This window comes from Anguilla anguilla, chromosome 13 (assembly GCF_013347855.1).
Source record: "Anguilla anguilla isolate fAngAng1 chromosome 13, fAngAng1.pri, whole genome shotgun sequence".
NCBI lineage: Eukaryota > Metazoa > Chordata > Actinopteri > Anguilliformes > Anguillidae > Anguilla > Anguilla anguilla.
In genome coordinates, this window is record NC_049213.1 from 30,424,220 (window position 1) to 30,439,187 (window position 14,968).

Below are 14,968 nucleotides of genomic sequence, written 5' to 3' on the forward strand. Positions count from 1 at the left end.
GGGTGTAATCCTGCGAACCCTAACGGTTTGAAATTTAAGCTTCATTTTTTAGGCTTATAATAGCAAGGAGTGCGGAATTCGTGAATCCTGATCGGGGACTTTCCTAATATAACCTCCAGATCCTGCATATATAGTGAACATGAACTAGTGTAATTCTTGTTAGTACATCCAGAATATTTTTTGAGTTTAGACGCCCAAACCTCTAGTCATCTTGATTATCATATACAATTAAATAATGTAATGTAGGGGTTCATAGACTTATTGTTCTAGTTGGACCTTTGTTAGAAATGGGGAGTAACAAAAACCAGCACAGGTGTGTAATGTTTTTTGTTACAGCCAATCTCCGAATGAAATGACAGTTGAAAATAGGTTGCGTTCTTTCCACATTTCATCTTTACCATTACACACATATTTGTCCTTAACATAATTCAGGTTTGGTTAATTGCCAATTTGTCACATCTTTGAACTCTTCATTTTTCTCAACCTGTTCAGTTTTCAGTGGTCAGTTGCAGTTGGGAGCATACTGATTTTACCAGTCAGCCTATAATTTTATCATTAACAAATGGAAGCTCTTTTCGAAGGAATAATTTTTCATTGAACACATGAAATGAAAGGAAACCATTAGTTGATCTGAATCATTAAGTCCTGGGATAAGAATATGGGGGGCATTTATTCTTTATAGCGTGCAAAGCCTTATCTGATAAAATATTTCTTAAGAGGATAACACATCACTCAATAGACATATATCTAATTAAATATAATCAACAGCTCATTACAGTTGTACCTTTTGGGTTTTACAATAGCATTATTTCTACTTATTGAAGTTATTTTGAAAACACACATACCCACACGAACCTACCACTACTATACAGAAATGCTCAAATTTACTCTGTAGCATTGGCAGATGAAAAAAATAAAGCCCCAAAGACCACCTCTCCACTAATTCCAAACCAGCATCCAAAAGACCAATCATTTTTCTAGCTGACCATCCAAAAGACCCATTCAATACCCAGTGTGAAGTGAAAAACAATGTATGACATCATCCGCTGCGGCAAGACGGTGCTGAAACTGCCACTTTCTTGGAATTCTGGGACACATGGTGTTTTAGGGCACCTTTAATCTCATACTATGATTACATGCATAAATTAAATTTTGTCAGTGTTATACTGGGCATTTCTAACCATACAATACTTATTGACTTGTATCGGTAGAATGTATTGGTAGTCAAGACATTTAAATTCAGTAAAAAAACAAACACGCTTTTCACAAATATAGTTCCAGTCGTATCAGTGAAATCACAGAAAGCATATGGTCATGGACTAAAAGAAGAGACAAGAAAGTTTCCAGAATTAAAGGAGGTTTAATTGGTTAAACAAATCAGGACAGGTTTCAAAAGAACTGCCAGTGACTGGCCATATTTTACCTTCCTGAACTAAAACTGTTCAACATACAAGCACGTAATTGAGACTACGAACTGAGACCTCCAAGATTCTTCAGTATCCACATCTATCCATTCAAAGCTATATGGCTTATGAGTTTGCTACTTAGAAAAATGTGATAAAAAAACATACCTATATATACACATGTACATGAATATTTACATCTCCTCAATGGGAACAGTTGTGTGGTGTGTTCAATGTATTTAACTATGGAAGTGATTCTGTATCATTTAAAAAGTACTTCAATAGTAGCAGGTACATTCTCAGTGATGTATGTTGATTTCACCAATTTCATAAAGTGGTTTGTGATAATGCATCACACAATCCAACTTGACACAGATATTTAACTCAAATGATTTCATAATCAGTCACTTGAAAAGGTGATAAAACAGATAAAATATGAAGGAACAAATGTAGTAGAAAAAACTTTATAGACACACTAACAGCAATAGCTCAGAACATAACCAAAGCCTGATTTTTCTTATACAGATGTAGAAAACCGTTCCTTAGTGAGTCCACTTAGAAGTTAGTCCAAGATATTTGTTATAGCCATAGGATAAATTTAAGTCCTTCTGAAGACCATGGCATAAAATCAGAAATTAGGAGGCCGTGTTTTTGTTAGCGGCTATCTCAGTTTCAGTGGGTTTCTCGCTTTCCTTTGGAGCTTCTGATTTGTTTTCTTTCCCCTTTTCTTTGCTTTTACTCCTCTCCTTTCTTTCCCTGTCTCTGTCCCTTTCTCTGTCCCTATCCCTGTCTCTGTCCCTTCCACGGTCTCGCTCTCTGTCTTTGCCACGTTCTCTATCCCTGCTCCTTGACCGATCACGACGCCTGTCTCTGTTGTCCCGGTCTCTGTCGCGTTCGCGATCCCTGTCTCGGTCGCGGTCCCTGTCTCTGTTCCTGGCTCTGTCGCGATCGTGGTCTCTCCGGTCAGAGTCGCGATCGTGGTCTCTCCGGTCAGAGTCTCGATCTCTGCCCCTGTCCCGTTCACGTTCTCTGTCACGGTCTCGGTCTCGCCTCTTGTCTCCATCTCCTTCCCTGTGTCTTTCCCCCTCCCTGCCTCGGCTGCGGTCCCTCTCCCGGTCCCTCTCCCGATCTCGCTCCCTGCTCCAGCGTTTGCCTGTGCTCCTATCCCAGGGCCTGCCAGCATGAGCGCCATCCCTCTCTCTCCTCCTGTCCTCTGACACATCCCTCTGCCTTTCCTCAGAAATACGGGTGGGCCCCTGAATACCCTCCCTCTCACGGTGGCTGGCTTCAAACCTGCTTGGCCTGTCTCCACTGTTGCGTGGCTCTGAATCATCCCTGCCACTACCTCTCCTTCTCAAGTCAGGTGCAGGCCTCCAGTGATCTTCACGATGTGGTTCAGGGCTGTGACCCATGCGGTTTGGGATCTGAATGGGACCATCAGGGGGAGTGGGGAGGAGAGGACCAGCATGCCGGAGTGGTCTGCCATCTGGTGGATGGTTTTCAAAGTGGAACCGTGGCTGTCCTCCTCCCCCACTTTCCGAGAAGTGGGTTGGTGGGTGGGCCCGTGGCCCACTGAAGTGTGCCGGTGGAGGACCTCTCTGCCTTGGTGAGAAATCTGGAGGAGGAGGACCTCGCTGATCTTCAAAAGAGCCCCTGTGTTGAGGTGAAGGGACCCTCTGATTGTGAGCATGTGGCGGTGGTCCTCTTGGCCCTCCAAACTGGTTGGGAGGGGTGAAACGTTGCGGTCCCATTTCACTGCCAGAGGGTGGACCCCTCCGTGCTTCGAACTGGTTGTGGGGTGGGGCCCTGTAGGATAGGGCCTGTGAAGGGGGTGGGGTTTCTCTATACATAGGTGGTGGCGTCTGTCCCTGGTGCTGCTCTAACCCCTGCTGATAGGTGCTGCTACTGTTGTCATACTGCTGGTCATCAGGGCCTCTTGGCGTATCCAATAAGGGCTTCTGAGGCCCATGGTCCCCAAACTGATGGGGTGGAGGGGGCCCTCTTGGTCCAGGAAAGTGGGATGGTGGGGGGGCTCTGTTATCAAAGTGGACAGGGGGTGGCCCTGCAAAAGGTGGAGGAGGGCCTCGAGGTCCTGAAAAATTAAATGGAGGTGGGGGCCCATTGAACCTTGGCTGGAGTGAGCCATTTTGCCCATCAAAAGGAGGGGGTGGAGGACCATGACCCTCCATGAATTGTCCTGGAGGTGGACCTCTTTGCCCCATATGTTGTGGAGGTATGGAACCCATGGGACTATCAAACATCTGAGGGGGAGGTCCCCTCTGACCAAGAGGTTGAAATGGAGGTGGTGCTCGTGGCCCCATCATGGGTTGGGGCAGGGGACCCCGAGGGCTATCAAACTGCTGCTGGGGTCCTCCCCATTGATTCTGATAAGGTGGGTAAGGTGCTGGGGGCCCAAAGTGGGACGGATCTCTGTACTGGGACTGGTCTCCCTCACCTTGCATAGGAGGAGGTCCCTGAATCGGGGGAATTCCCTGCATAGGTGGGGGGCCAAGTGGGGGCTGGAAAGGTATGGGAGGCGGCATTTCCTGAGTGCTGCCGAAGTCTGGGTTTGACATTGCCATGTGGGGCACAAGGGGAGCCTGAGAGTCTTGTGGGTAAGTGTTGCTCTGTGCTGTATTTTGGGGATTTCTGGGGAGTGTAGGGTTGCTGCTCCCATGTGTACTATAATAAGGGGTTGAGGTTTGTGTCTGGGCTAGGTCAGGAACAGACTGCTCATGCGACTTTTCCAGATCTGAAAGTTCCTTGGCTTTTAAAATGCTGGCTGAATTGGGCCAGGCAGTGTATGGGTTACTTTCAATCTCAGCCTTAGTAGAATCCCCATTGGGTTTCTCAACAGGCTCAGTAAAGGGCTCAGTAAGATCTTCCATGTCAGGTTCTACTGTCTCTCCCAACAAGGGAATAACTACTTCAGTGTCTTTTGTATCAAGGAATGGGACAGCCTCAGCCTGTTTCACCTCAGCCTGTGTCTCCATTTCTGGCTGGGACTGAACTGGCTTTGTGATGTCTGCCTGTACTGGAACTGTGTCCTCAACTGTAGCTGATGTAGAGGCCTCCTCTTTTTCCACAGAGTCAGACGTGAGCCTCCGATTAGCTGCTGCCTGCCTTGGGTCCCTGCTCTGCCTTGGGTCCCTTCTCTGATTAATTACTGGGGCCACTGGAGTCTTTGCCACCAGTTCCTCTGCCTTTTTTCCTAGCACAAGTAGCTGACTATTAGCCAACAGGGATTTTGTAGGTGCAGTCAACAAAGTATCTCCTATGGACACCCCTACATTTGCTCTCTGCTGACGAATAGACTCCTCCTGCTCCTCCAGCTGACGTTTCTGCTCCTCTATCTGCTTGTTCAGCTCATCCAGCATCTTCTGTTGCTCAGTCAATGTGGAACCTCCCACCTCACCCTCAGATGTGGGTTTAGCTTTAGCCTGGCCAGGAACATCAACACCACCTTTCACTTCATCAAAGATAGTTTCATCTTCTGGATCATAGGCAACATCATCCACATCTGCAGTGGAGGCTGGAACAGCAGCCTCAGCCTGCTTACTGGTCTCAAATGCCTTTCCTGTGACCACAGGCACTTCGGTTCCATAACCCATAGCTGAATCATACTCTTCTTCAGGGTCATATGGTCTGTCGTCCTCATCTTCATCTACCTCTTTCTCCTTGGAGATCTGGCCAAACTGCTGGACAATCGGGTCAAGCAGTGGGACTGGCACCAGAGCCTCCACAGAGGCATGCTCAGACGGGGAGAGAGAGGCATCAGAGTCCTGTTTCTTCTTTCCAAACAGTGTTTTCAGGATAGTCTGAAGTGGGGTGGCGGAGCTAGAGGCAGAGGACGAGGGTGAGTCCTTGCCTGAGCTACCAGCTGCCGAACCCTTGAGTGAGGACACCAGCGACAACATCGATGGGGTGACTTGGGAACTTGATGAGGATTCAGAAGAGCCCATGGAAGGAGGGGAACCAGGAGGGGTGGTACTGGCGGAAGCCTCTAGGTTGTACAGGTGGGTTTTTTCCTGCTTGACCTCAGGCCTGGGAATGGCCGGTGGTTTGGGGAGGCCAGTGTCATCAGGGTCCCGAGCCTGCAGCTTAGACCTCTTCTCATCACCTTCCTGGGAGGCTGCAGATCGCTTTCTTTCCTTCTGACAGATGACCAATCCAAGGAGGAGATTCGGTCGAGCCGGTTCTAGCCCTGCAACACACAAATATAACCAGCACTTTTAGAACTTATAAGCAAGAGTTTAATACAATATAGGTCAGAATAAAACTTGCCAAACATCCTGCATTTTGGGAAATTCAAATGAAAGGAGAGCTTGTTTCAAACAACGCATGATGAGCACCCATGTATTGTAATTTGGGGAAGATTCCTTCATGACTATACATAATGAAGAACCAAATGTACCATTAAACTTGTACACTACGAAACCATACTATAGGCCAGAAATGGCGAATTCATTTTCCTTGTCAATATTTAAATTCTGAAACAAAGATATTCCTAAATATCTGTAAAATTACATACGGACAGAGCGAATATGAAACATTGCATTCAAATCACTCCTCACTACACAAATATTTTTTCAGTCCACTGTTATTCCCACTCTTTCAGAAACCTTTATTATACAGATGGTGCAGTAGTTTTAAATTAACAACATAAATCAGTATTTTTGCTTTAATGGCAAATATTGTACTTTTTAACTGCTATATTCACATAATATGATATATATGTGGCAACACCAAAGGGAATTTACCATTAGAAGGCATGCTTAATATCTACTTTCAAACTGAAGTATTCATTAGAACTCTGATTTTAATCTGAGTAACATCACAATACACTCAGTATTCAGCCATTCTCACAGAAATGCATGAAAATGTGGGGCTGCCTATACATGAAGACACTGGTGTCCCCACAGTCAATTAAAAAAATGAATATTAGTCACACAGCAAGAGAAATGTTTTAGAACTGCTTCTTGGTCGAGGGTCATTACACCACATAATTTAGTACTTGGAATAGCTGGCTGTGTATACACTCAGCAATTTTTCTTATAGGAACCAATTAGCCAATCCTAATTTTTATAAGAAAATGTGTGAAAAGTGTATATGCGACTTTTACCGGGACATCTTCTGAACACAAGCGTGTGCACAGCTGTTGAAATAATGATGCTAGAGATGGTAACAACTGAACCCCCATGATTTCAAGTTTAATGTGTGTAAAAGCCATGTTAATTTCATTGATGTTACCATCTCTGTTTGGACTGTTTTCAGGATGTGTGAAAATTACACAATCTCAGAACTTGGCAGTGCATTTCTTCTGATGTTATAATCCAATCACTCAACCCAACCCCATTTGCAAAGGTCACCCCGAGAAAAGGTCCTTGAAAAAGACACTGTTCCTTAGTCTCCCCTTAGTATTCCCTTCATTAGTTAAATAAAAACACAGGTCCTTAGGCTTTCTGGTTGAGTGGAGTACAGGGGTTCACCTCCATGTACGCCCTGTCAAATCTCAGGAAGGGATGTGACATCTAAGACAGCCAGGATCCACAGCTTCTCCGTCCACCTCTGCTGTCAGTCCCAGGATCGTGTGTATGTACATCCCCATGGAAATAAAATACTTACCATGATTCCCCATTGGCACAGCTCCCATGTATAGAGTGTGGTGCTTGCAATAGCAACTGGCAGCTTGCAGTTCTGCCCACTGCTCAAACTGCGCAGAAGTGTGTAAACAGATTTGCGTTTCTAGTTTCACGACTCACAGTGAGGGGAGATGGACACAAGACTTGTACCAAAAGGGCAAAGAATTGGCTATGAGCTCTATTTATTGAATTCTTGTTGTGGACGTAGTGGCAATTCAAAAAAGGATGTGGGTGCACCTTGGTGGATAATGTTATGCCCCCCCTGGTATGTTTGCCATAGTGTGTTCGAAAATCATGCCAAGGGACCTACAGTATGAGACCCAAGTGTGAGAAATATCTAACACTGCACCAACCTGAGATGCATAATGTTCTTTATTTGGTAAAGATGAATCATACAAGGTATTACACAACAGAGAGTACAACACCCAAAAAATAAGGGGAATCAACACACATAGGTACAAAGCCAATTCAACAGGAGAATTTAAGTGCACCTACACAAACAAAGCATATCACGTCGCTCTGGATAAGAGCATCTGCCAAATGCCTGTAATGTAATGTCACTCGTCATTTCAGAAACAAGCTCTCCTTTGGTGGGGACAAATGCAGAACATGTGCTGAAATACACTTTCATATACTTACCTCTCTCACTTGGAAACACTAAGAAATTGAATCGACAAAAAATCATTGTGCAGAATGAGTTTACTGCACTGTGGCATTGTGGGTAGTTGTGGTATCGGTTTCGGATGCACGACTACTGCTCTGTAGGCCCGTTCGGAATTATCCCAAAGATTTAGGAGCGGGGCTGGGGTGACAGGAGGACGGGGCGCTGTGACATTACTGCACCACCCTGCTGATACTGAATGCTTACCTGGCCCATCAAAGGGTAAGAGTTTGGAGGGCAGTGGATCCTTGGCACTCAGCGGGATGAGATAAAGGTCTTTTATGCGGCGGTTGTTGTTGGCGACCACGCCGAAACGCCGTCGGCTACTGAAATAAGAGAAGAGAGAGACATAGGCCACCTCCTCTTCCTCCGTCGCTGGGTGAAAACGGATCAGACACAGCTCCTGGCACACAGAAACAAGAGGGGAAAGAAAGCCATCACAGGAATTATCAATAAGATTTACTGGACAAACAATCAGGGCTTTTCTATTTAGAATCTCTGCATATGTCATGCGCTCGTTCCCAGAAAATACCAAGAGAAGTGGGGGCGGTGTGTTACGTAAAAACGTTTACCTTTGACAGGGATGTCTTAAGCTTCCCCACGTAGTCCCACACTGTGTGTGGAGAGATTCGGCCACCAATGTGGATTGTGTCCGGCAGATCCTAAAGAGAAGCAGCTTGAGAATTCATGTACTACAATACTACAATTAATGAACTACATGATGCAGCCAAGCTTAATACAACCATGAGTTGTTAAATTAATCTGGTAATCAATTTGTTTCTATTCTATAGAACCCTTAGTTTGTAAGGATAGTTGACCTATGGCGACTTTGCAGGTGCTCTTAACCACTTACACAGCCTTTGCATCTTTACATAGTATCTATTTTGTACAGCTGGGTGTATACAGTACTGATTCAGGTTAAGGTACTAATGGCAGTGTCCTACCAATTGAACCTGCAACCTTCAGGTTACAAGCCCAGGTGCCTAGACATTAAGCTACACTGCCACCTGATAGGATATTGTATCAGAAACTTCTAAAAAAAAAAAAAAAAAAAAAAACTTCTAGAAATAAACTATAAACTAAATATTATAAACATGAGGAAGTGAGCTTCAAAACATTTTCAGTTCTTTCATTCTTTCTGCTGACCTCTACCAACAGCAATGGATTACTAGACAAAACAAACTATGTTGTCATCAAACTGCTTAGCAGGATTTAAGGCAGGCCCCTCCCTCCTGACTGCTCTGTGTCAGTTTCATTTCAGACAGGGCTTCACCTCCTTCAGGTGCTCGAAGGATCCAGACACCAGGTAGGCCTTGGTGACAAACTTGGCGACGGTGTGCATGTTGATGAAACCCTTCCACATCATTTCCTGGCCAGAGAGGAACATGGCCGTTTCACTTTCCTGAGGGGAGTGGGAGTCCGGCCCACTGGAACACAAGGACCACCTTGTAAGTCGCAACCTCAATTTGTTCGCTACAACATTTACACTTACCTTTCTAACAGGACATCAAATAACATCATTTCCACTTAGCATGCAAATGTGACTAACGGTGCAATGAACAGTTTTCCTGTTCTGGAGAAACTAAAAAATGTAACAAACAAATAATAAATAATGAAACCCTGTGTTGGACCTGTTTACGTGTATTTCTTAGGCACTTGAGAAGGAACAAGACTGAAGGAAATTGGGCACCTGGCTCCAGGTGTGCTGAAGAAGCGGGTGTCCGGCGAGGCGTTGGGTTTCAGCAGGATGGACTTGGGGGCGGATGGAGGAGGGGGCGGGGGTGGGGGCGGGGGCAGGGCTGCCTTGGTCTCAGTGACGGACGGCTCAGAGGTACTGGACACAGCGGGCAGGGCTGGGGTGGCGGGGACCGGGGGTCGGTAGCCGGCTGTGCGCGGGTCCCGGCGTGTGATGGTCACAGAGGAAACCGCGGGGATGGCCACGGGAGCGCACGACTGGCTCGGCGCGGGCGCGACGCAGGCGTCCTCTGGCGAGGCCGGAGACTCGGTGACGGGTGTCTCGCCCCCGGGGGGTGCGATGGGCGCACTGTCGCTTGAGGAACCGCCCGCTTTGGAGGGGCGCGGCTCGTGCTTGACCTTGACCTCTGCCTTCTTGACGACGGCGGGGGCAGACGGCTTGGGCTTCTTAGCCGGGGGCTCATCATCAGCAGACTTCTGGCCTGGAATAGCGATGCACAGCAGGAACTCACATTACCAGCAGCCCCCACACAGTGCACCAGAGCCCACACAGGCCACTGAATGGCTGCAGTCAGGGTTCCCACACTCAGCTGGGCCCACAAGGTTCCAATCCTCCAAATTCAAAGACCCATAATACTGCACAGGGGGCTAAGATCATGTGTGTTTCAGTCCATTAATAAAACAATACATAAATAGCCACCAATATCCCAAAAGAATGCTACCCCTTTCAGCCTCAGTACATTCAGAAAATGTGGATTGGGACCCAGGGTTCATATCTAATGGTACAAGCTATATAATACATGGGTATTCTAGCTATTCTAGATGCTGGCAAAATCTAACAACAAAGTACTGAAGTACCTCAGAAAAATTTTAATTTTTAAGACATTGCGGGTGCTTGTTTTTGTTTTTGTAGATAGAAGGCCTTGTCATGGAGTCTACAGGAGCGTGGAAACCCTGGACAGTAAAACTGGTGCGAGGCGGTCCAGGCTACCTGTGCAAATCTTGCAGTTTAAGTCAAACAGATGAGTCCTGTGCTCGGCAGTGGTGTCCTTCAACATGCTGCTGAAGATATCGGGGACGGGGCTAGCCACGTTGACCTGGCTAGTCTTCACCGCAGGACCGGAGGCAGAGGCCGGGGCAGGGGCAGATGCTGGAGCCGGAGCTGGGGCTGGAGATGGCCGAGGCTCTTCCTGCTCCTGTACCACACACAGCGTCACATGACCTGCTCACCTCTCTTCATCACCACCTTGCTAATGTGGCTGTTCAGTGTTAGCATTTAGTGCCTGGACAGCTGTGCCATCTCACAACAAAAAAGAAAATTAACCAACAAAGATGTAAAGGCCCAGTACAGATCAAACAAGCCCATTTCCTGCTTGTGCACAAGTATTTAGTGAGATGAAGCACTTTAGATGTAAGGGCTGGCACCAGAGAGAAGCAGTAAGCAGTAAGCGGCAGGGAAGAGGGACAGAACAGCTGAAAGCAGAATATATCCAGGGACAGCCAGCAGAGATGCCTATTATAACATTACATGAGAAACCTCAAGTTCACCAGATTATATAGACTCACAAGATACTGAGCTTCTATGTTTCTTCCGTTCACTGCTTCATACCTACAGGAGTTTCTGGCTGGCAACAGGAAGTTTCCTGTGCTAGATCATAGTGCCTAATTTCTATTGTAGGTAGGGAAGCAGAACTTTCAGTGATAATACACAGGTTCAGTATCTGGTGGTCGAGACAATTTGTGGTGTTTCAACAGCGCAGACTTGTGTTGGTTACACTTTCTTGAATGGGTTGGTCTTCTTATAACACTCGGCACACTAAAAATAATCTGTAAAAAAACACCGAGCTTCAGAAACGCGACAGTACATGGTGCCGTTTAAAATAAAAATGGAACCTGTGTACTGTGTGTAGGAGTTGCACTCTGTGAAGAGAAAGTTTGGAGAGACCAGGAAACCAAAGTGAGGAAAGCAGGACAAAGAGAAAGCCAGCACTTACTGCAGCAGAGCCCATGCCAGGAGACGGACAGGAGGCAGGGATACATACGTCTCCATCAGACAGAGGAGGAGACTCCTCCATGTCCACATCGGGTGCCACCTCCAGCTTTGGAGTGGGCCTTGACTGCCCAGGTGGAGGGGGCCTTGGGTTTGGGTCCAGGACCTGGGAGAGCGCAGACATCAGGTGTCAAAGTGTGCCCACAAACTACCAGCTATTGCTTTAAATACAGTCAATTACTTCTTCCGAGGTGCATTTCACAGTCGCAATATGGTAATGCTATGGGGACGTTACCTCTGGGGCTTCCCTCGGTCTCCATTCAGAGATCTCTCTGGAGAGCAGCTCTTCCGGGCTCAGCCTCACCAGCTTGAAGGGGCTGACCTCACCACCTACAACTCGATAAAACAGCCCCTGGAGAACAAACAACACACATCCACTTCAAGACCAGCACATCACACTCTAACACACCAACCACAATGTAACTGCCGGTGGAAGCGCTCGCTGTTATAAATGTTTATGGTGCGTGCATGTATGCGTTGTAAAAATCCTCGCTTTCAGAAAGGGTGCTGTCAGTAATGTTACTGTCTTGTGGAATAAGAGACTAGGGGTTGGTTCCTGCATGCAGCAGGTTCTTTGCTTCCTCAATCCCCTCTGCTAACCAGACAACCAAGTAAGTAAAGAAATATACTGTTATTGGCACTGAAAACTGGCATTGTATAGGTATGTGATGGAAAGGAGGCAGTCTTGGATTTGGTATACAGCAGCGTAATATTGCATGGTGTGATGGAGAGCACTGAAGAGTGCTATAATGCTCTATAGTATAGTACAATACAGTCATATACAGAGGTTCCAAGATATGGAATTCACTTCCTCCCCACTTTGTTAACCTTTCTTTGTTATTTAAAAAATCAGTGAAAAATATCTTGCTATATTAATACCCTAACATGACCTCTGTTTTAATTTTTCAATATTCAATTTATATTGTTTCTTCTTTTTTTTTGTCTTACTTTTTAACTGTTTTGATCTCCGTCTCTTAATGCCTGTGTGTGTGTGTGTGTGTGTGTGCGCGCGCGTATGTGAGTGCGTGCGTGCGTGCGTGTGTGTGAGAGTGAATGCATTTGTGTGCATATCTCAGAGTGATAATGACTCTTGTAATGTTCATTCAGGGAATTCCTCCTGTCAAGCCCCTTGAGGGCTTTTTGGGCTTCCCTGGCATGTTTTTCTTTATATTCAATTTTTGTATGTGTAAATTGTCTTATTGGCTTTTAAAAATGTGTTAAATATAGAATAAATAGTAAAATAAAATAAAATCATCTTAACTGCAGACTCACCTTGTTTTTAGGGTCCTTCAGGTTGAACATGATGGATCTGTACTTGTTCTTGTACTTGTTGTCTGTGTTGAGGAATAAGTTGAACATTTCCTTCTCAATGTTGACTGCCAGTTTTCCAACCTCGCTCTCAGGTATCGCGAGGTCATCGCTGTCGCTCACCCTGAAAAAAATAAAATTAAAATAAAATTAATTTGGTCTGACATTCAGACTAACAAAGGTGCGACATAACAAAATGTGGCTTTCATTAAGAAAATAATGTTAGACAAAATCTAAATCAGTATTAACATACACTAGCCAGAATTCAGATACTGAAATACTGGACCAATAATTTGTCACAATCCTGGATGCACTTAACTCACCTCTTGTACAGAATGTCTGTGAGCGAGCGACGGATGTTCTGTCTGATTTGGTTGTTTGGTTGAGGTTGGGGTTGAGGTTGGGGTTGGGGTTGGGGTTGCGGTGTAACGGCAGCAGGCGGTGGGGGTCTGGGAGGGGCAGATGAGGTAGAGGTTGGGGGGGCTGAGGACACAGGTGGGGGCCTGACAGCTGGAGATGGGCCTGACGTAGGCGGCTGTGGCTGCTTCTTCGGGATGGTGTAGTTTGTCTTGCTGACCCTCAGGGCCCCAGTGACGTGATGTCTGGAGGCAGGGGGCCCCGCTGGCAAAGGGGCTACAGGTGGAAGGGCAGGTGGAGCAGGGCTGGGTTTTTTGGTTTTGGGTGCTTTGCCTGGGGGCAGGGCAGGTTTCTTGGAGGCTCGCCCTCGACCGGGTGACAGAGAGGTGTGCTTTTTCCGCTTGGCAAGTGTCTTGGCACCCGGGGAGGCAGGGACCTTCTTGCTTGGCTTTGGGGGCGTGGAGGAAACGGGAGACTGCTTCCGGTTGGTTGTGGCTTCTTCGTCATCATCCTCATCCTCATCATCATCATCACTTTCCTTTCCAGCTGAAAAGTGGTGGGGGGGGGAATAAAAAAACAAAAAACAAGGTAAGCACACCGGGATCACCCGCCACATTCAGATTGTTCTTAAACTCCAACAACAAACGGCAAGTAATGTGCATAAAGTACAATGTGTCAAGTTGTGAAATGTGAAAACAAGTTCTTGAAGGCAATCTTGGATTTGACACACAGTAGAATGGTATTGTACGGTACGTTAAAAAAAGATTTCCCTTTATTTTTTGGGCTTTGAATTTTCGCTGAGGTGGCTTTAGTCAGACTTGCACCTGAGAACAAGGTAATACCCAGCCACATCAATTTTAACCCCATACCCACCCCATACAATGACATTCAATCATTCTGCAACATAAAAATGTATGCCACTTAAACTGTAATTATACATACTTTAGCTGAAAACCATAGTTTATGAAGAAATTAGAATTCAAGTGTTTAACTAAAACCTTAAATCCCTTACAACATTGAAATGTGTAAAAACCTAGCCAATGAGAAATCATTTCCCCAGTTCTATTCCTATTTATATGATAAACACACAAGTACAAAACTGACTGATACCACCTAATAAGCCTCAAGGTACTGCTAAATCTGAAATACATATTACCAAACAACTTGCAAGCTTTGTCTGAAATGAACTGAAACCCTTACAAAAAAAAATATAAAAATGAATCTGTGTAGCAGCATATATTGTAGCAAGCTTTAAAAGAAAATTCAAGTGTCATTTCCATCCACACAAATCCTGACAACCCTCAAGAAGAAACGGAACCAAATTGGTATTGTAAATTTGTTTTATTGTTCATTAACCGTTAGTACATTATCGAACCCTGTCCTCATCCCAAACCCAGCCATACAACTCTTGAGGCGCAAATTGTCAGGTGACATTTTTAGCTTTTATGATCAGCTCCACAATTCCATCGGTGATACACTCAGATGGTTCTACACAGGAAACAACTAAGATATGAAGGCAAACTGAGACTTTACGACCCGTTAGCCAGCAAGGAGATTTGCACTAACTGCTGAAGTTTTGATCTTTTGGAGCACTGGCCAGAGTTCTGCTTGCGCTCATGGGTCAGTATATGAATGACAGACTGTGGACACACCATGTTGCTTACACTGAAGCAACGTTTTTTTCCACATCTACAAGAAACTTCATATCTCCAACCATAAGTTAGATGTATACAAACATAATATCTGCTCTGGGAAAACACACAAGTCAAATATACTTTACCACCAGAGGCCTACGAGTGGGAGAAAACAACAATTTTGGCTTCTGCACCACAGGATCCAGCTCTGGACAAGA

The 14,968-nt window shown here is 45.6% G+C and overlaps 1 protein-coding gene across 6 annotated transcripts in view; it reads right to left on the reverse strand.

Moving 5' to 3' along the window:
* Positions 1 to 1,340: 1,340 nt before the first annotated feature.
* LOC118211900 (death-inducer obliterator 1-like) overlaps positions 1,341 to 14,968 on the reverse strand; it is a 33,589-nt gene continuing 19,961 nt past the window's right edge. For 5 of the 6 annotated variants that reach the window (XM_035389476.1, XM_035389474.1, XM_035389473.1 and 2 more), the window contains 10 exons: positions 13,083 to 13,662; positions 12,724 to 12,883; positions 11,687 to 11,803; positions 11,396 to 11,557; positions 10,393 to 10,597; positions 9,397 to 9,883; positions 8,980 to 9,133; positions 8,279 to 8,368; positions 7,914 to 8,109; positions 1,341 to 5,607 (listed from right to left, as the gene is read on the reverse strand). In XM_035389476.1, the coding sequence (XP_035245367.1) occupies positions 2,039 to 5,607; positions 7,914 to 8,109; positions 8,279 to 8,368; positions 8,980 to 9,133; positions 9,397 to 9,883; positions 10,393 to 10,597; positions 11,396 to 11,557; positions 11,687 to 11,803; positions 12,724 to 12,883; positions 13,083 to 13,662 (5,720 nt within the window). In that variant the 3' untranslated portion in view covers positions 1,341 to 2,038. The remainder of the gene's footprint in view (positions 5,608 to 7,913; positions 8,110 to 8,278; positions 8,369 to 8,979; positions 9,134 to 9,396; positions 9,884 to 10,392; positions 10,598 to 11,395; positions 11,558 to 11,686; positions 11,804 to 12,723; positions 12,884 to 13,082; positions 13,663 to 14,968) is intronic. The other variant, XM_035389475.1, reaches the window with a different exon arrangement.